The sequence below is a fragment of the Taudactylus pleione genome, unplaced genomic scaffold (assembly GCF_031769625.1).
Source record: "Taudactylus pleione unplaced genomic scaffold, aTauple2 ptg000256l, whole genome shotgun sequence".
Taxonomy (NCBI): Eukaryota; Metazoa; Chordata; class Amphibia; order Anura; family Myobatrachidae; genus Taudactylus; species Taudactylus pleione.
Window position 1 is genome coordinate 24,769,033 of NW_028284658.1, and position 22,289 is coordinate 24,791,321.

At 44.4% G+C, this 22,289-nt stretch overlaps 1 protein-coding gene across 1 annotated transcript; it reads right to left on the reverse strand.

Annotated features, from left to right (window-relative positions):
- Positions 1-3,220: 3,220 nt before the first annotated feature.
- VPS25 (vacuolar protein sorting 25 homolog) lies at positions 3,221-19,786 on the reverse strand. The gene is made up of 6 exons (XM_088480852.1): positions 19,619-19,786; positions 16,341-16,486; positions 15,212-15,265; positions 13,064-13,152; positions 4,565-4,640; positions 3,221-3,864 (listed from the first exon to the last, which is right to left on the reverse strand). Exons 1-6 carry the CDS (start codon positions 19,663-19,665, stop codon positions 3,752-3,754), a joined length of 525 nt encoding a protein of 174 aa, XP_088336978.1. The 5' UTR covers positions 19,666-19,786; the 3' UTR covers positions 3,221-3,751.
- Positions 19,787-22,289: the final 2,503 nt, after the last annotated feature.

Consider the following 22,289-nt stretch of genomic DNA (forward strand, 5'->3'; position numbering starts at 1 on the left):
TGCCCACAGCTCCCTGATATTTGTAAGTGCAGGATCTTGGGTGCAAATGGACCACTCCACCACTTCCTATAAATGCTTGATTGGGTTCATGTTGAGCAATCGTGGTGGCCACACCATTTGGCAGGACTCTCTAGAATGCTCCTCGAACCAATTCAGGACAACTCGGGACCTATGACATGGTGCATGATCCTGCTGGAATATTCCATCATTGTGGGGGTACATGAAGTCCATGAAGGGTTTAAAATGGTCATCAAGCAATTCAATGTAGCAGTTACCAGTCAATGACGTGTTCAGGCGGATCAGCAGACTAAACCCATGCAACGTGAACACACCCCACACCATTCTGAAATCACCACCAGTCTGTACGGTGTCTTGTTAACAACGTAAACCCCATGGCCTCATGGGGTCTGCTCCATACTCGAACCCTACAATCAGCCCAAAACAACTGGAACCGTGACTCAACAGACCACGCCATATTGCAAGTTCTCCAGGATCCAATTAGCGTCGTCACAAGCCCAGGTGAGGCGCTGTTTACGATGTCATAGTGTTAACAGGGACACTCTGGTGGGTCTTCTGCTCTTAAATATCATGGAAGCTAAAGAACCCTGCACTGACCTGCTGTATAGGAGTCTGATACCTCCTGCATTGAATGTAGATGTGACTTGAGCCAGTGTTGCTTGTCAGTTTACACAGACAATTCTGGCCAGATGCCGCACCCGTGATTGGCCACTGCGCTGTCCACGGTGGGTGGTAATGCCTACCATTAGGTCTTCCCACTACACACATGACACTGTAGATCAAGGATTGTTGAATGTGCACACTTCGGAAATGGAATTTCACATTCGTTGGGCACCAAATATCATGCTTCGTTCAAACTTCGATAATTCACATCGCCTTGCCATGAGCAGCCTAGCCGGTGTTTAAACTGACTCATGAAATGTCAAGTAACAACTAATGCTGGTCTGAGCATTTCCAAGACGTCACAATACGGTGGCACTATCTGCCATATCTTTACATACTGTTATCACATGACTTTTGGCACTTTAGTGTGTGCGTGTAATATTATATATACACATATATATACACACACACTGTCTGCTGATCATACTGATTAACAGGCAATGTCCCAAATGTAATTTGTGAGTATCGACACAATTTTAGTGAGACAGCTGCAACATTTAAAGCAGTAATTAGTTTTAAGGCAAAACTTTAAATCTAGCAGCTATCTTTCTGAAATTGCACAAGGGTGTCAGTATCTCACTAGGGGCTCGATTCAGACCCGGTCTCTAAGAAGCGTTCGCTCGTAGCTGGCCAATTTTCGCAATCTGCGCATGCATATGCATCGCAGTGTGCAAACTACTCCGAGCGATTGGGAAGCATACGCTCGCCGAGCATAGACAGCCCAGCTGAATGAGTGATTGAACAAGCCGTTGGTGGATGGTAACAGGGACAGGCCACTAGAAACGGGGGAATGGAGGTGCAAAAGCAGGCGTGCCTGACCGTCTTAGCGCCGTTGGAGAGGCGCGCATAATTAAGACGGAGCATCATAGTACACGTCACCTGGTTGTATTTCACACTGAAGTGCTTGCGGTAGGGTATAGTCAACCACAAGCGATGCGTTCGCTTTCGACGGTAGCTGATGTACCGATGGTTACATACACTTCCTGGAGATGACGTGCGCAAGTGGGTGTCTTAAGACAGGCTGGTGGGCAACTACATACACAAAGTGATCGCATGCCAGGACATAGTGGGCGTGCTTAAGCCTTGCCGTGCATTCGCCTGCCATGCCGTCACTTAGCCGAATTTGCATACGCTGGGAGCGAGCGTACGCATCTAGCGAGTAGGTCTGAATGAGCTCCTAGGTACCAAGATGTGGGAGAGAGAGGACTTTCAGAACAACCCCCCTTTTCCTTGTACTTCCCTCCTCTTGCATTTTGAGTCTCCTCCCTGGTTTCCCATTGGTATAGATTACCATTGGGGGCTATGTTTTTTTTTTTTCTCTTTTAAAGCTCTTGAGTGCTAGCAACTTTATATGTATATACACTATGGCCCTCATTCAGAGCCGTTCGCTATTTGCGTTCGTTCGTTCAAAAACAAGGGGTGGCTATGCAAATGATCCGTTCGCACATTGCAGTCTGTTCACGCCTCTAAGTCTGAACGAGCGAGCAAAACATACGCTCGTTTTTTAGATAAAAACGCCCCCTGGCCGCACGCACCATACGTCATGTCCGCTATTTATTAGATTAATCGAGTACATCGTACAGCGTATGAACTGCTCGCTATTCTTGTGGTTGGTGTTTTCAACCGCTATTTTGCGAGCAGTTCTAAGTTAAAAAAAACCAAGTGACGTGGTCAATGACGCTGCTGTATTAATTATGCACTCCCTTAAAACGCCCGTTTTGACCTTTAAGCACGCCTGCGTTCGGATCTCCACTCCCCGTTTTGAAGCACCTTCCCCTGTTACCACCCACATATGCCTCATTCTGTCACTCAAAATAGCAGGCCCTCGCTATATTGCGTACCAACGATTTTCGGCCGCACTGACTGGTTCGCGCATGCGTACTAAAAACCGTACGCATGCGCAGATGTGCGAACATCGCTCGGAACGAGCGTACTGCCGCTAGCGAGTGGCTCTGAATGAGGGCCTATATGTGGAGGATGTGTCCCGCTCCTCGTCAGCACTGAAGTGGGTGAAGAGCCATATTTATTAAACACAGCGGCTGTTTTCAGACGATACCTGCAAAATGTAAGTATTCCCTGAATGTATGTATATCTGCTGCGGTTTCTGATTGCAATAGCAGGGACGTGCTCCTATCTAAGCCCTTGTCCCTGGATGTGATTTTTAATACACTTGGGTTATACTGAATTTTGAATAGCAGCAAATAGTGGCGATAACAAATTTTAATTATCGGGTCTAAAAGCCAATAAATAATAAATGAGCCCCTAAGTACATCTGGCTGTAAAGGCCAGCTAGAATTTGTAGTTCTACAAGAGCTGAAAAAGAACAGATGGTCTAGATCTGTTGTAGGGTGTCAGCTACGTCCGTAGAATAATATGTAGATGGTCAACTTTCAGCAATCATATGTAGGCCAAGCAAAAGCTAAAGGATACAACAGTTTGATACATTAAATAATCTTGACACCTAATTTAGGTTTTTACTTTTACATACGTTACTATACAATCCATTGTGGCACAATTTACAAATAAGAAATGCTAGACAGGTGGACAGAGCCGGTTTATTGCATATATACAGATTTAGCATGTGGAGGATATTGTCCACATACCAAAATGCCTCTGCATGTAAGAAATTAAGAGGTAAATGTGAAATAACTACAAAAAGGTCAGGGCAATAGCAAACTATACCAACTATAAGCAAAACCAAAATGATAGGATGTTAATATGTTGGCAGATATTTGCAACGCCTTTTTTTTTTTTTAATTAAATTAGCTTTTCTCATTTCATCAAACACTCAGTAGTCGTTCAACATCAACCTGGATATTTATCCTCAGGCGTGTAAAGATGAAAGAGTCCCACCAAATCACTGCTATACACACACACCCATACAACACAGAAAAAAATAGAACCTCAACTCTCAGTGGATACATCCAGTGTGCACCATCATCACAAGAATAGACTTCCACCCTAGGATATACACAAGCATCCAAAAAATTACAGGAGACCATATTTCACTCTGGCTATAAAAGAAGTTCTAGTTCCATCCAGCAATCGGCCAGGACTGGGATAATGTTCATTAAAAGAATTTCACACCCTTGCTGTCATTTAGCGTTATGATCTCTGCTTTGTGTTCCAGCTGCAGGGCTTCCAAAGACCTCTGGAGCATGCCTTCATCCAGCCCATGGAATTCTGGGTGACAACAAATAATATTAACACAGACAGTAGAAGTTGAGAAATGTATTATAGCAAAGTAAAATATGGATTTCATATAAACAAATCATTATTTCAAATTCGTCTCTTTGGACTAGGTCACAATTGCTATATATAGGGTCGTGTTGCTGAGAGCAGGGCAGCAGGTGCAGCCCGGGCATTGGTTGCTGTTTTGCTGAGGTCAAAAGCTGAGGGGGGCAGGGTCCGTAGCCACTCGCCCTAGCAATACAGACGGCAGGGCCATTAGCAGCCGGGCAAACTGACTGTGTCGGTGCAGGCAGCAGATAGAAGCATTAATGTGACCTGGCTGTGCATGAGTGCCCCTGGCTGTCTAACCGTCTAACACAATACATAGATGTTGATTCAAAAAAATTCCCAGGGGCAAACATCATTGTTTGTGGCTGCACTGCTTGGTTTACAAAAAAAGTTCTACCAAAAGGTGTTTAAATAACACAGAATCCCTTCATCTGTGATTTTAAATCTCATGAGGGGAGGAGAGAAACAATTTGTGACTACTACTTTGAAGAGTAAGACTTGATTGATAACCCATCTGTGGTGAATGAACTTGGAAACTATCCTGCACCTCTGTATGCAAACTCACTATAAGCGCCATTGTGATAAAGTTTATTTTTCTATATATAAGAGTGGGGGGAAAAAAAGTGTCAGGAACCATCTTTACCTTCTCCTTCTGTGTCATCACCACTAATCAGCTCATAAAGTGTGAATACAGAATTGGTCATTCCATTCTTTGAAACCTAGGAAGAAATGGAAGTTATGTAATGACAATGACATTGCTTACAGAATGAATTTTCATTATTGTCACCATTAAAATAGTAGTCATAAAGCAGACAAGTGTTCCTTCATGCAATATAGGACATAAGAAGTATAAAGTTGTTACATACTAATGGTCGGGATATTAGTATGTAAATGAAACAAGGGATGTTTTGCTAATAAAAGCACTACACTTTTAAATTTGGGGCTTAAAGACACGGAAAGCAATTATTAAAAGTTGAGCAGTTAGGGAAGTCAGGAACACTTCTCTCAAATGGTGACTTTTCAGCAACCGACGAAGGTTGAAAAGCAGTATAAATTCTAAAATAGCATTGGGAGACTTATGCTGGGTACACAATTAACGATGTGTACCCAGCCAGTGTGTTGTGCAGCGGGTCCCGGCCTTGGCAAGAGCGTAGACACTTGCCGATGCCAAAAGCGACGACGGTGACCCCCGCTGATATCGCCCATTGGACCTGCATGCAGGTCCGATAGGCAATGCCACTGATGACGCGTGGGAGCGTGCATCATCAGCGACATAGCGGGTACACACTGCCTGATGTCGACTATACGTTCCGCTGGATCGGACGAGATATCGTCTAGTGTGTACCTGGCTTTAGGGCGGTAGCCAATTAGCCCTGAACATTATTCGGGTGCTAATGAATCCCCCAGCACTTATTGTGAATTTTTTTCCCTTGCAAATGGCAAAAACACATAGGATCTGTGAAGTACACGGACGTGTGTGTTTTCGGGGATTAGCAAGGAAAAAGGAGAGTTATAGTAAAACTTACCTTTGTTAACTCTCTTTCTTCAAAGTGCATAGGGTCCACAGGGAGACAATGGGGGTGTAGGTGGGACCTTGGAGGACTGGACACCAACAGCAAAGCTTTTCAATCCCAGGATGCTCCTGTCCTTCCTCCTATACCCTTCCCACAGCCTGAGGGCAACTCAAGCCCAAGGCAGGAGCAGAAGAGGAGAGAAAAAAAAACTGGCAAACTGAAGAATCACACTCTCACACAGAGGGACCCACAGAGCGAGGGACCCACAGAGCGAGTAGAATGAACAGATACTGTAGACGGCACAGAAAGGCCAGACTGCATGTAAGCTTGTTAGAGAATCATGTGAATCTAGCTGGCCAGAGTCTGTTTGTTAGCTGGCCATCCCTTGTTGTGGAATCCATATAGGACGAAGAGGGAGTCCGATTTCCTGATGGTCCACGTAGATCTTTAGAGATCGGACAACATCCAAAGAGGCCTCACCTGCCGAGAGATCTGGTGATTGAAAGGCCGGAACCACAATTTCCTCATTTAGGAGACCATCATGGAAAGGAATCCCAGGCGTGTTCTAATGACTGCCCTGTCCAAATGAAAGATTAAAAAGGGGGAGCGACATGAAACCGCCCCTAAATCCAGGCAGATGCGATAGCCAGAAGAAACAGTCTTCGCAGTGAGCCACTTGACATCCATTGATTCCAGGGGTTCGAATAAAAAGTTCTTGAAGTGCTTGGAGCACCACTGCCAAATCTTATGGAGCCACAGGAGGGACATAGGGAGGCTGTATATGGAGAACACCTTGCAGAAAAGTGTGAACATCTGTTAGAGAAGTCAGTTTGCTCTGGATGGATAAAGCAGAGACCTGCACTTTCAGAGATGCTAGGCGGAGGCCTAGATCTAATCCAGCCTGAAGAAAGGCAAGAATTCTAGACACCTTAAAACCTTGGGGGTCATAGGTTCTTGGAGCACACCATTGGAAATATGTGTGCCATATTCTGTGATAAATCGTGTCTGAATCCGGTTTACGGGCCCTGAGCATGGTCTGGACCACAGAGCTGGAAAATCCATTAGCCGTTAGGAAAAATGTCTCAAAAGCCAAGCCGTTAAAGACAGAAGGGCCAGGTCCGAATGTAGACATGGACCCTGAGACAACAGATCTACCCGTAGAGGAAGGTGAAGAGGAACGTCTATTGAGAGATTCTGAAGATCGGCGTACCAATGGCGTCTGGGCCAAGTCGGAGTTATCAACAGGACTGTGCCCCCTTCTTGCTTGAACTTACTAAGAACTCAAGGAAGCAGGGATATTGGGGGAAAGGAGGTATGCCAAATGGAAGGTCCATTTCACTGACAATGCATCCATGAAGGCTGCGTCAAGGTCCCTTGTCCTGGTTCCATATTCTGGAAATTTGTTGTTGTGTCTTGAGGCCATGAGATCCACATCCGGCAGACCCCATTTATCCACCAGGAGCTGAAGAAACTTCTGGATGTAGAGACCGCTCTCCTGCATGCACATCGTGAAGGCTGAGGAAATCTGCTTCCCAATTAAGAATGTGGGACACTTCTGCCATTGCTGCCCGATTCAGTGTGCCTCCATGCTGATTGAGGTAGTCCACTGCCGTGGCGTTGTCGGACAGTACTTGTACTGGCCTGCCCTAAAGAATATCCTGAGCCAGAGTGAGAGTTCTGTAGATGTCTCGAAGTTCCAAGACATTGATTGGTAATCCTGCCTCTACTGGGGTCCAGCGGCACTGGAAGGAGTGCTGGCCAGTCACTGTACCCCACCCTCGGAGGCTTGTGTCCGTGGTGAGGAGAGCCCAATTCGGGATCCAAAAAGGGCGACCCTTGTCTAAATGGAATGTCTGTAACCACCAGGCTAGGAACAGGCGAACCTCCGGGGGGAGGCCCATCGTCTGGGATCGAAGTAGATGGGGTAGGCAATTACACCTGGAGAGGATCAAGTGTTGTAGGGGCCTGGAGTGAAACTGAGCAAACTCCACCATGTTGAAGGTGGACACCATTGATCCCAATGTCTGCATTGCAGCGTGAATGGACACTCGACGACTGCGGAGCAGTTTGCGCACTCGGTGTTGTATTAAGGAGATCTTGTCTGTTAGAAAGATTAACAAACAAAAATGGCAGCTGCTCAATCAATCTAGCAGTACTAATCAGGTGCATGAAAGGGAGGGGTCATACGAAGTAGAAAAAGGAGGGGGATTTAACCCCCTATTTTTCCTCAGCACACTGAATAATACCTGCAACAATATATGAAGACTATATGGTCATAGAAATTCAGAGATATTAGTTAAGTGTGAAATGAGAGGTTAAAATATATGTGAAAAAATACATGAATAATAAACAAACATAAAAGGTGATGTGAAAAGCAACTATGTGTATTAAGTGGTGATGCCCTGAGGAGGCCCAGCCAGACCAGTCCTGGCGGCCCTACGCCCAAATGCTCGCCCCAAATGTAATATATACCAATTATAAGGCCTCCTGATAAAGGCACATATATAATTTTGTCAAATGTAAGGCCTCATGATAAAGGGCGACACACTTAATGATTACTCACACACATCTATACTTTACACTGCACTGTCACTCTTTTTCCATTTTCGTGTGATGCCCTGGGGGAGTCCTGGGCTGGACGTTTTTTGGGATGCACTGCGCCCCGGACGTGAACCCCTTAGTGTTTGGGACTGCTAGTAACAGAGAAGCCGTGACGTGGCCTAGCAGCCTCCCATGTATTTGCAAATGCATGCAACTAATATCTCTGAATTTCTATGACCATATAGTCTTCATATATTGTTGCAGGTATTATTCAGTGTGCTGAGGTACTATATGGGGTTAAATCCCCCTCCTTTTTCTACTCTGTTAGAAAGATTCTCTGAACCAAAGAGTCGAAGAGGGCTCCTAAATGTACCATTCTTTGAGACTGTGTCAGGGAAACTTTTTCCAGTTGATCAGCCACCCGTGCATTTGTAGGAAGGCAATGATTACCTGCAGATGGCGGTGAATCTCTGGGGAGCTGGCCAACAGCAAGAGGTCGTCTACGTACGGGAGTAGTCTGATCCCTTGATGATGAAGGGAAGCCACCATAACTGCCATGATTTTGGTGAAGACCCGAGAGGCCGTTAAGAGGCCAAACAGTAGGGCCTAAAATTGGTAATGCTGCTGTAGGAGAGCAAACTGGAGATATTGTTGATGAGAAGGCGCTATAGGTACATGTAGGTAAGCGTCCAGAGATACCATAAAATCCCCAGGCTCCATAGCCAGGATTTCCATACGAAACCTGGGCACCCTGATAAACTTGTTCAGAGATTTGAGGTTGAGGATACGCCAATGAGACCAGTTGGGCTTCTGAACCATGAAAAGGGTAGAATAATAGCCATTGCCTCGTGAGGAGGGGACTGGAATTATTGCTGTTGAATTCAGTAAGGACTGAATGGCTTTTAGGAGCAGAAGGAACTTGCTTGGGTCCGATGGAGGCCCTCTGCAAAAGAACTGCTGGAGGGGTCGCCTTAGGAAGGATAGAGCATATCCGTGGCAGACCACTTCTCTTACCCAGGTGTCTGATGCCAAAACTGGGCGAATTGAAGACGTCAGCCTGCCACCCTGGGTGCCCCCACGGAAAGGCTCGCCTCCGTCAGGCTGTAGACTTGTCCTCAGGACTTGGTAGGTGGATGTCTAGTAGCCCAGGCTTGTTTGGCCTTAGGCTTGGATGATGCTTGCTGCCGTGGAAAGGACGGACCCTTAGCTTTTCCTTGAGGGCGAAAGGACCGAAGGATGACGTACGAGGCTTTGTATTATATGTAGGGGGCAGGAACTCGATCTTGGAAGCTGCCAAAGTAGTCACAATTTTATCTAATTCTGGACCAAATAAAATATCTCCAGAATAGGGAAGGGACTCCAGAGCCCTTTTTGAACCTGAGTCTGCTTTCCAGGAACAGAGCCAAACAATACGGTGAGCCACTACCGAAGTGGCAGATATCTTGGAGGCCAGGAGAGCCGTATCCATAGCTGCATCTCCAATGTGAGATATGTAACATAGTTGTTCCCTTGAAGCATCAGGGGGGAATGCCTCTTCTAGGGCCTCTGCCCAACTCTCAATGGCTTTTGCCACCCAGGCCGTAGCCCTAGCAGGACGAGTAATAGCTCCTGTAAGAGCTTGGATTTGTGACAAGCTTCTATACACCTATCTGTATTCTCCGTCAAGGAGGTTGCAGTATGGATGGGTAAGGTGGAATTCTTCCCATTATGGGCCATATTCAATTTGAGGCGAAAAGTCCGTTGCCGGACTTTTCGCTGTCATCTGAGGTTTTGGAAGTGAAAACTTATTGCGCTCATCCCCGCGATTCCCCATATTCAATTTCATTTCGGCGAAAACGGTACCCGGCGAAAATAAAATCAGTGAAAAGTCCTATCATTTTAGGGGAAATCAGCCTGACCCCCCCCAAAAGATGCTCTGACATGGGGGATCACTATGGGTACCCCTGAATAGGCCTGCTAAAAGTATGTGGGGTCTTTAAACGGTCTCAATAGGTGCTGCATAGCGTCTTTGGGAAAGTGGTGAAGAATAGCATTTAGCAACTTTTTTGGGGAAAAATGAGGTGTCCCAAATTTATTTTTTTCGCCCCCAAAATTAAAGTACCTTTTTTGGTGTGTCCTTTTTTACATTTTTTTTGACGCAGAATAACTTTGGGGGACTGTCCTAGGGGTGCAGGGTGGATTTTGGAAGTCTGCACCCCAAAACCCCAATTCTACACTTTTTCTCGCGACCTATTCAATGGGGATACTTCTTCGCCAGGTCTGATGCACTGACTTTTCGCACCGGCGAAAAGTTGTCCAAATTGAATACGGGGAAAAGTGGAATCGGCGAAAATGACGTCATCGGTGAAAAAGTTTCGCTGTGAACGGCTTTTCGCTCCAAACTGAATACGGCCCTTAGTGCAATCAGTAGCTGGGAGAGGGTAAAAGGAACTTAAACGTTTTGGAATTTAAAACCTTTTACCGGGCATATTCCATGCTTCACTCATGTGATCAGATAGCTGATCAGAGTGAGGGAACACTGGTAAAACTACCTTTTAGCGTTTAAAAAGTGGTTGATTTTTCTTAGGAGCAGGTTCTTCCTCTTCTATTTGTAAAATAGATTTTACAGCGCTCACAGGAGCAGGAATATTTAATTTAGAGGGTGGCTCCTCGTCTCCAGAGACAGAGTCAGAGTGAGAGAGATCTGCGTCTTCTGCCTCCCCAGATGATATATCAGAATCAGATAACTAGGTGGACTGGGAAGATAACACAGCATGTTTAGTAGGTAAAGGGTTTTCCCTTTGCAGCATTTGCTGAAAACTGTAGAGGTATTAGCCAAACTCTGTACGCAGGTAGAGAATACATCTACCCATGGGGGAGGCAAAGGATTTGCAGGGAGTACCTGCTGTGGCCATCCCACAAGGGGGCTACCACGGGGACTGCTGTGGTCTGCAATCTTGGTCAGTACCTGAGAAAAGGCAGCCCATGGTGGGTCCCAAGGAGGAGACACCGGGGCTGAGGGGCCTGAGTCTGAGCAACAATTTGTACAAAGACCATCCTGAAAGCGGTGCTCTGGGGCTAAGGGGCTGACTCAGATCCGCTCGCGAGCGCTGAGCGCTCGCAAGCGGGTCGATGTTGGCCCAGTGAGCATTCACACGACGGAGCCGGGTCCGTCGTGCGCATGCACGAGACCCGGATAGCGACGGGCAATCCGTCGCTCCATGTCTCGTACCAAAGGGGGCGTGCTGTCGATGTTGAGTGACAGCACGCCCCCTTTGGTGGGAGGGCCGGGGGCGTGGCTGCCCAGACGGAAGCGTTCCCATGGGAACATCTACCGTCTGGGGCCGGCCCCACTGACATCACAAGTGATGTCACTGGGAGTGCTTTCGGTTCTGTTAGAGCCAAAAGCACTCCAGGGCTTACGGCAACGAGACCCTACCACAAGGGTCTCGTCGCAAGCCCGATGGTCACGATGGTCTTGACCATCATCATGGCCGCACGCTATAGCTGTGGGTGGTCCCCCACAGCTATACGAGCAGCCTGGAGGCCGCTCTAAAAAAACAGAGGGACGGCCCTGATTCAGAGCGAGCGCTCTGTCTGAGATAGTCCTGCTCTGAATCAGGCCCTAAGCCCGCTGAGCATGACTTACAAGATACCAGAATAGGAGCAGCAGCATCAGGCTGCTTGTTATTCTTTCCTATGCCAGACATAGCCACAAGAATAATAAAACACACAGTATGGTACAGTGCAGTGAACACCCTGCAGTATGTGTAAAATGGCATAGTATAGTGTGCAACCTAGCTATATAGTATGTGACAGCCCTCACAAATATATTGGAGATGTGAGGTACAATGAACCCCCTATACCTTAGTATGTCAGGGTAAATTAGAATAAAGGGAAAGGTATAAGCTGACAGCATAGAAAGTAGATATCAGTGCTAGCACAAGTCACATACAAAAACAGAAAAAAAACACTATATGGCACTACAATAAACTGCACAGACCAGAGTGGATGGTAGGATATAGCGTTGTATAACCTAGCCCGTGGGAGAGGTATACAGGGAGACTGAACCCAGTGTTCCCGGAGACCTGTGAAGCAGAAAATGGCTGTTGCGCCTATCTGAGGGAGCGGAGGGTGAGGGAGGAGCAGCTCAGGGAATGGCGCCCTGAGCTGGGGGAGAGGCTGCAGGGAAAGCGGTCTAGTGGAGTCATGGGCGCACCAGTGTCCACATCAGTGCCTCCTGTCCATCTTCTGAAATCGGAGGTTAGACTGCACAAAGACGCGGGCCCCCGCAAGCAGGGGTCCGTCTTACTTGTCCCCTGGATTCCGGGCTGCAGTCTGGGGAGCTTTCTAGCTAGTCCACCCCAATAGCCCCACCGGAAGTGTCTAGCCGGGGCTTGGTGTCACGGCACAGCGGAGGGATGATGGAACAGCAGCGCAGATGTCCAAGGGACAGTCTTTTGCTGCTGCTCAGTTTAACACACTAGAAATATAAAATAAATCATAAAAACGGTTAAAAAATGGTGACCCAGCTCCTGCAGGACACCAACAAAACTGAGTTGCCCTGTGGGAGGGATATAGGGGGAAGAACCGAAGCATCCTGGGATTAACAAGCTTTTCTGTTGGTGTCTGGTCCTCCAAGGTACCACCTACACCCCCATTGTTCCCTGTGGAGCCCTATGGACCCTGAAGAGGAAATCCCCGTTTTTTACCCGAAATTACATCAGAGCTAATTGGATAGCCCCCTTAAAAACAGAAGCTGCTTTGGAAAGGTGCTGTTGATGTGTGGTTAGTCAGAAGAGTACTATACATTGGAGTTTCATATGCAAGACGGGACAGAGTTGTGAATTGCTTATAGGTTGAGAGAGCAATGGTAAAGATTACCAGGCAGCCAAGCAAATCTCAGTGTGATGACATTTTATAAGATATTGTGAAAGTGAAAAATACAGGATCTAGTCATTAAAAAAAACAAAAACAAACAACAGACAGACTGTGAGAGAAGGAAAATATGGTGATGTTCTTGCTCATTGTACTAAAGTGGGACATCAATGTAATTTACTGCAAATCAGGTTCATATGGACCCAGAAGAAAGTGTTGCAGCTACTTACCCATTGGTAAATTACTTTTCCCCACTCATCTGGCCTCCTCCACATTATCAGGAATCTGGTTTTATTTTTATCCAACCATTCCAGATTACCTGCAATAATTAACAATAATAATTAAAAAGAGCTACATTTCTTTAATGAAGTGAATCAGCTGAAAGTGATTTTTTGCAGCGGCTCATAGCCAGTGATATCCTCAGGAAGGTATACGGTCAATATCCTGACCGCTGGGATTCCGGCGGTCAGATTGCCGACGCCGGAATCCTGACACTGGACTATGTCACCCGTTCCGACGGATCAGGCTGACATATCGTTCACATCGGCAAGTGTGTACGCACTATGTCGGACCATGCGCGTTCCCGTGGGGTCGCTATTCGAATCGACAGATCGAGCGTACATGCTGCTCAATCTGTCAATTTGATGAATGACTACATGCATTTGGATGCGGCTGGTGAATGACATATCGTGTGGTGTGTCCAAACCGCACGATATGTCGGCCGTCGCATCGTGGGTCAACTGGGTACAAAGGTGGTCTAATATGTACCTGGCTTAACAGTCCCTTCATCCCCCCCAGATCCTGAAACCTTTGTATTTTTGAGTGTTATGCATAACTCTAACATAAATCAACTTGTATTTTAAGCTTAGTTGCCCTTTAGTGGTCATTTAACTGACAATCTTACTAAATATCATAGGCCAACAGTGCAGTTATGCTGTTTGGGATTCACATCACCAAAATTTGGCCAAATTCCACAGGAGAGCATAAACAGAATATTTAACTGCAACAGTATTCATTTGGACAGGAGTGTTCAAATTTGGTTCTTTTTAACAGTAAAACAAGTGTGCTCCCAATTTGAGAGATGCTTTGAAGACGTCAATGATTCATAATGCCAAGACACATGCACTTTACAATATGAAATATAAGTGGCAGATGAAGAAAAAATATAAGAATCATAACTAATCCAGATCAAGCAATACAGACGTTCCCATTGATACATACAAATAGGCAGTTATATAGTGTATACATTTAGTATAAGTTTGTCTTTAATATTTTCTTGAGCAGTTTTTACAAAAGGTACAATACAATATCCAAAAGAAAAACTAAACAAAGGGAAGAAGGATAACAGAGGTGGGATAGAGCCGGGATTACTTCAACAAGAAAGACCAACACAAAGGGCTTAAATCAGAGCTGCATTTAAAGAAGTCTCAATTGTGGGCACTTCCCATGTTTGCAAGTTTCTGCTCCATCTATGTTAGCACATACAGAAATGTACTTGACTCCACTGTAAGTAGATAAGAAATGTCAACCAAGTACATCAGTAGGGGGGAGGGGAGTCAGACACCAAACTGTCCCATTATCTGAAGGCAACAACTGTCTCACTCCACACTTAACTCTGCAGCAGTACTCAGATGTATTAGCCATCAATATGGGGAAGAAGTGTTACAGCGCACGTTATGTTGCACTAGGCTGATACGCTGTGTACTCAGGCAGGGATCAACGGAGGGGGGGGGGGGGGGACTTTTCACTCCCCCACTCCGGCAGATGAGATGTTCATACGGGACTGGTATGAATGAATGAATGAAATCCTGACGCCGGAAGACCGGCACCAGTGAAAATCCCGACAGGTAAGTAAATATACAATCGCTTACCCTTTCCCCCCCTTAGGAGTACCTAACCCTAACCTCCCCCCTAGTGCCTATCCCTAACCCCCACCGTCCCCGCAGCCTAAGCCTAACCCTCCCGGGGGTGACTAACCCTAACCTCCACCCGGAGGTGCCTATACCTTACCACACATAATGTGCGCTAATACCACTGCTTCCTCCGCAGATCGCCGGATAATGCATCTCCCCCTATGTCTAAACAGAGCTCTCTGAAGATGTGCTCAGCAGTACTTAAGAGCAATAGGTGACTTTTCAGTATGCAGGGCACATTTATATTACGAGGAGTAAAAAACATGGAAATTATTTTTAGTCAAAAACAGCTATTTTTCCATTTTGTGAAAATATTAATTTCTGCTGCCATGTGTTGTATAAGCCATTTTCCAATATCTTCTACTGGACATTTATAGAATAGGGTAAAAAAAAAAAAAAAAAAAAAAGAGATCATAGAGCTTCCCTTTAATTTATGATATTACAAAGTAGTGTATAGTTACTTACCTTTTTTCCGCAGTTCCTCTAAGACTACCTGCACAGAATCCAATGATAGCTTTCCTGGACAAGGAATGTCAAGGAAATTAAAGGCAAAATAATGACATTTATGATACATTGAAAAGCAGTATAAATATCTAAAAATTATTCACTGCACAAAAAACCCAATAAGTTCTTTAATAACTGGCAACTTTAATACGTCATCCAAACAGGATGTACACAAAATAATCATTGCTAATGAGAAGTAGCCAAAGCACTTTTAGGGGTCCATTCAGACATATTGGTCACATTAAAATCAAATTATAATAAAAAAATGCATGTCATTTCTAACCATGAATTATGAATAAATTGAAAAATATACATGTTCAAAAATGAAGAAAAAAAACTTTTACACCATTTTATATAATTATAATAAAACTAATAAGGCTCTCCCACCAGATATAAAACATCATAACTATATATAAGAAATTAAGCTACAACACAATGTAAATATATACTTAACCAGATATAACAACATGTTTAAATTTGTTCAAAATTTTTTATTGTAATATTAAAACAGAACAAATAAATTACAATAAAGTACAAAGCAATCAAATAATTGAAGAGCACTCGAGTGTTGGTTGTCTTTTCCCCTTTGTCTTACTTTATAACTGTACCTACCTCCTGACAACAAAAACATTCAAATGAGGAACATTTGAGTGAAGAAAAGGAGTGGGAAAACCCCAAAATCTTCAAACTGATTATCTTAAAATATCTTGTAACTACATTTAAAGAATATACAATATCCTATAATTTATTTAAATCAACAGAAAAATAAATACAAAAATTCCAGATTGTAGGGTAAAATATGTTACCATTACATCATAAAAAGAACTAAAATAAAAATTCAGATCATTAACTTACAACCAATGCCAGAAGAGCAACATTCCCAAAATGGTACCATCATCACACTATATGAAACCAAAGAGGATATGAATGAAAAGGCTATGGAGTGATCATGGAATCACAAATATACTTTACAAATGCCCAATCAGATACCATTCAGTTAACGAAGCCACCATCATGATGTTGGTATGAACCTCTATTTGGTTGGTTAGAACAACTATTGCTGCAGACATCGGTATGTTAGAAAGGATACTCTGTATTTTCTTATTGTTGAACAAGGGGCTTTCTTGTATTTCCATTACATTTATTGTGTAAAGTTTGTTGTGGCGGCAGTAAGATAGAACTAAGGAGCTCCATGCTGACAGCTGCTTCTGTCTGGTGTCAACATTAGGCTGTAACCTGTACATACACAGTAAAATGCAAATCAATTGGGTTTGAGGAGAAAATGACAGATACAGGTGTCTATGTACTAAGCCTTGGAGAGAGATAAAGTACCAACCAATCAGCTCCTGTTACTTTACAGACTGTGTTTGGAAAATGACAGACAGGAGCTGATTGGTTGGCACTTTATCTCCGTCCTCTTTATCTCTCAAAGGCTTAGTACATAGACCCCACAGTATGTGTTCTGATGTCTGTATATTAGGAGGAGGGCGATGCTTCTAGATGTCTACTTATCGGAGGTGATATGCATCAAGATATCGGTCTATTAGAGACTAATGGGGATGTGCAATGGCGCCTGCATATACAGTGGTGGCCAAAATCGTGGAAACCTTTTGGAAAATTTGTGTTTTTAGGATTTAATTACGTATAACTGTATTTATAAAGAAAATCCTAGGAAGGTATATATCACTGGAAGGATAAATTTATACACAATATTATGCAGTTCACCGCAAAGAATGATCTTTATTACATAAAACGTTATAGCTAAATAAGGAGCACATTTGTTGCTACCAGAATTGATAGTAAAACATCTTGTTTGATTGTTCGCTGTTTTTTATGTGTTTTTTTACTTTAATTACTTGAAGTAAGCTGTGTAACTTGTTTAGGTGACAAGCAAAATAAAAAGAGTTGACTGGTCACCTAGAAAGAGATACAAAATAATTACTTTACGTAAAGAAGGTAACCAAAAGAGGCATTTTGAAACTGTAGAATAAGTATCAACAGACTCAGTCAATTCAAAACCAAACTGGTAAGGGCAGGAAAAGATCCACAACACCATGATGGTTGAGTGACAGAAGAAAATCAGGCAATTCAAAATGATTTACGTGAATGTGGTGTAAACATCAGTGCCAGAACTGTTTGACGCAGACTTCAATATTTTAGATTAAACACCAGAATTTCAAGGAAAAAAGATGCTTTTATCTCTCAAAGACAGAAAAGTTTAGAATGAGCTAAAAAGCATATTAATTGGTCAGAAAAACAATGTAACAGTGTCACCTGGAGTGATTAAATCAGAATATCTATATTTGGCAGTGATGGAATAAAATATGTCCGCAAAAGACTTGGAGAAGATTTGCTACCTGAGTGCACACATCTACTGTGAAGCATCCAGTTAGTGTTATGCTGTGGGGATGTATTACAGCAAAAGGTGTGGGACGAATTTGTGTGATCAATGACAATTTAAACAGTAGCAAACACATCAGTGTACCGCAGTGGGGGGAGGCAGTTGGGCTAAGCACACACCACTGCTCTGCATAGCAGAGCAGTGGGTGAATAGATGCTGTGCACATGCGCACAGCATCTATTCACAGTGCAGAGAGAGCCTGGGGGCAGCCCAGCATCTCGAAGAGTGCTGGGTACATCCCCCCATGACGGAAACAGGGGTGCTGTGAGGCTCCACCTCCTTTTCCCTAGGCTCCACCCCCTTTCCTGACGTGGGCGCACCTTAGGCATGCCAAGGGTCCCGACCCACTGGCCACCAATGTTGGGAGGAATGTAATTGCAGCAAAAGGCTTCCAAACAAAGTAATAATGGATATTGTGCAAAAGTAAGAAATGTACTTTCCCACATTTCAGTACGTATAACGGTTTTCAAAATGTAACATTTTGTAATAAAGTTCATTGTATTATGTTCTAAATGAAATTGCCATTGTAATGATATGCTTTTTGTTAGAATACTAAAATATATTAGTGCTATAAGCTGTTAAACTTCAAAATTGCCAATTTTTCAAAAGGTTTCCACAATTTTGGCCACTAGTGTAGGTCTAATGTATTAGGAGGACATGCAGAGGATACCTCCAAATGTCTACGTTTTAAGTAGACCTGAAGACTATGGTCTTAAGTAGACCAGATTTATCAATCAGTGATATTCTTGTTATCACTCTTTACTGATCTTAAATGGTGCTCCAACTAATCACCGGAGGGGGGAATGTCATGTTTTTGAAAAATGACAGGAGCTGATTGGTTGGAGCACCATTTAAGATTAGTAATGAGTGGTAATAAGACAATCACTTGGTGATAAATCTGGACTAATGTATCCAGATGTGTGCACATTAGGAGGACATGCAGAAGGTGGATCCAAAAGTGTGCATTAAGCGGACATGCAGAGGCCGCATCTGGATGTGTGTGTAGGACAAGCATGGAACTCGTCCAGAATCTGGACTCCACGTGTGCGGACATGAGGAGAGAACATGTTCTGATGTCTGTGCATTAGAAAGAGAGTTCTATGCCCTAATGTTTGGGTATAAACAGAAATATACTTAAAGTTTGATGTCTGTGTACTAGGAAGAATAGATAGATCTATACGTTTATGTTTGCATATCAGGAGGATATGCAACAAACATGTTCTTAATGTCTGTGTATTAAGAGGGGACATACAGTTACACCGATTAGGAGATGAGAGAAACGAGTTCTGATGTCTGTGCATAAGGAGAAAGTGAAACCAGATGGGAACATTTCAAGCATTTCTATCCTTTGTTTATAAAGCACCAAGCGCAGTACATTGAAAGGATTACTGTACAAATAAAATAACTTACACAATAACATGAAATAGAGCATAATGGTGTCCCTGCCCAAATGATCTTACAATCAGATTTATGATAGTTAGACTGAGCAGAGATCATATTATGGATAATAATATAAAACCCTTGATTTATCTATGTACTTCTGTATGTTTTCCTGTATGCTTTGCGGTAGGGCTCAGTGAAATGAAGGAACTACAAATATTAACTTATTATATACAGTACTTTAAGAGTCTCATGAACTTAATTTGGGGCTACATTACACAGTAACTATCAGTGAACCTAAAATACTATATATATATACCCTTGGTAGTGATACTCTGGGGTGTATTCTATAACAGTACAATGTTCTAAAAATAGAGTTATTCGTATCCATGTTATTATTGTGGACAGGAAATTCATTATACCCAGTACTGAAAAAGTTAAAACTTAAGTGAGTGCTTCACTCATTTACTCCCCCACTTCCTGCCGGAACTGTAACGTGTAACACCTACACTAGCCGCGGTGCTTCCCACTAACCCTTCCCCTACGACATGTAATACACTCATCCCAGGGCAATGGGCGGCTCTCACGTGTAGAAGGGGGGGAAGTTGTACTGCCAGGGCCACTCGAAGCCCATCTCCGCGGCGCCTCCACTCGTCTCCTATGGCCGGGACGGCGGGGACACAACAGTCTCTGCCTCACAGTTCCGGGTTCCGATAGCTGCTGCCAGCTGATTGGCTGGAGGGCGGGGACTGGTTGGTGATCAAGGCGGGAGCGAGATCCATGTTGCCAGGGTAACACAGATGTATATAAGTGAGGTCTGACTGAGCTGTATTATCAGTTATACAGATTATTATTATTATTATTATTATTATTATTATTATTATTATTATAGTAATAGCATTATATGCACATGCAGGACACACATCTAATACGAATTTTAAATGGTTAAAGAGTGATAGGATAGATTTGTGTATTGTATTATACTTGCGTAGCTGATTCCTCTCCACAGTGAAATCATGTCCTACGTCTGTTTTTCACACCTTTTTTTATTCAAACATCAATCAGCTGTGTTGAGTTATGCAAGCCAACTTTTTTAATTGATTGGGTTCACTTAATACACTCCTACCCCACACAGAAGACACTGTTATATTGCTTTCCATCTAAAAGTATCGCGAGTGACGTCCTTTCGCCTTGCCAAAAGTTTCCTCCATATTCAATTCCAAAAAGTTTTCACCGGTGCGGAAACTCAGGGCCTGATCCTGACCCGCTCGTGAGCGCTCGCAAGCTCAAACCGTCGCTCCGGGTCTCGTACCAAAGGGGGCGTGCTGTCGATGTTGAGTGACAGCACGCCCCCTTTGGTGGGCGTGCCGGGGGTGTTGCTGCCCAGACGGAGGCGTTCCCATGGGATTTCTAACTGAATACAGGGAAAAGCGGGCACGCACGCTATTGTAAAAGGGGTATTAGTGTCTGTGCAATTATATAACCCATAGGGTGGAATTCAATTGTTTGTACCCCCTTCGCGCCCGACGGAGCTATTCAATTGTTTTTCCTGTCGGGCACGATCAGCTGCCAGCGCTCCATTTCAGCTCGCAGCCCCAGCGGGGTGTGAGCTGAAATGTGCGAAAAGTGACCTGTTTAGGCGCCCAAACATCACTTTTTGCGGTCGCGCCCAGCACTTTGGTTGGGGGTAGCTGCTTTACGCGATCAGCGCGAAAACGGCAGCAATTGAATAGCGGTCCGCGATCTCCTGTCACTTTAGATGGGAGATCCGGACCGCGTAAACAGCTGAATTCTGCCCATAGGGTCAAAATACAGATAGATGGAATGTTGGTGCTTAGAATGCTGGCGCTGGAATCCCAACACCTGTCAGAATCTGCATAAAAATGCCTGTAAGTTAATTTTTGTGTCATTTTAGCCACTTAGCTGACAAATTTATTTTCTAAAAACCGCTCAGAAATTGTTGTTTTTTATGAGTACATTAGGTGAAGAACATGTATTTCAAATTATCTAAAATTATTTCAATAAAAAAATATATATATTTTTTTAATACAGTATATGTAAAAAAAAATAATATATATATAGTTTTTTCAAACATCGGAACATCGAATCACCATCAGGAACTTTGCGACTTTCATTTTCAAAGTGGCTTCAGGTACCAGGTACACTTTAGGGCAGGGGTGGGGAATAATTTTTCTGCCGAGGGCCATTTTGATACATAAAACATTCGCAGGCCGGGTGCAGGTCAAGCCCCCCCTTGTGACGTCACACAGGGCAGTGCCACAATCACCGGTGATTACAGCATCCTGAGGATGCTCCGGGGAGTTGTAAGGGCAGCGGTGTGACAGTCTGAAGGGTCCTAAGGATGCTCCAGGTGGCACTGCTGCATAGATTCTTGCTGCAGGGTGCCATTCTAGGCTCCCTGCTAGCCAGATGAGGTCAGATAACGCACTGCCTGGTGTGGTTGGAAAAATGCGACTATGCCAGGCAAGTGGTTAAGCCAGTTTTAAAAACTTGTTACAAACACCTGTCCTACATCTTTTAATCCATTATTCTGCATTTTGCAGAATATCACCCAAAAATGTAAATGAATGATTGTCCAAATTAAGCGAATTAAGGGCCTGATTCAGAGCCGAACGCTCTGACCAGAGCGCTCGCTCTGAATCAGGGCCCTCCTCCCTAAAAATGGAGCGGCCTCTTGGACGCTCGCATAGCTGTGGGTTACCACCCACAGCTATGCGAGCGTCCATGATGATGGTCACGATGGTCAAGACCATCGAGACCATCGGGCTTGCGACGAGACCCTGCGGTAGGGTCTCGGTGACCACAAGCCCTGGAGTGATTTTGGCTCTATCAGAGCCAAAATCACTCCCACTGACATCACTAGTGATGTCAGTGGGGCCGGACCCAGACGGTAGGCGTTCACATGGGAACGCCTCCGTCTGGCAGCCACGCCCCCGGCACGCCCACCAAAGGGGGCGTGCTGTCACTCACCATCGACAGCACGCCCCCTTTGGTGCGAGACCCCGAGCGACGAATTCCTCGTCGCTCGCCGGGTCTCGCGCATGCGCATGACGGAGCTCCCTCCGTCATGCGCATTCGCACACCATAGACCCGCTTGCGAGCGTCCTTCGCTCGCGAGCGGGTCTGCATCAGGCCCTAAGTGTCTAATTAATCTTTTGGGTGGTTTCACACTGGTTCTGGACAAAGTCCTGACATTTTTAATTTTATTCCCGGGTTTGCGCCGTTTACACTGCACAA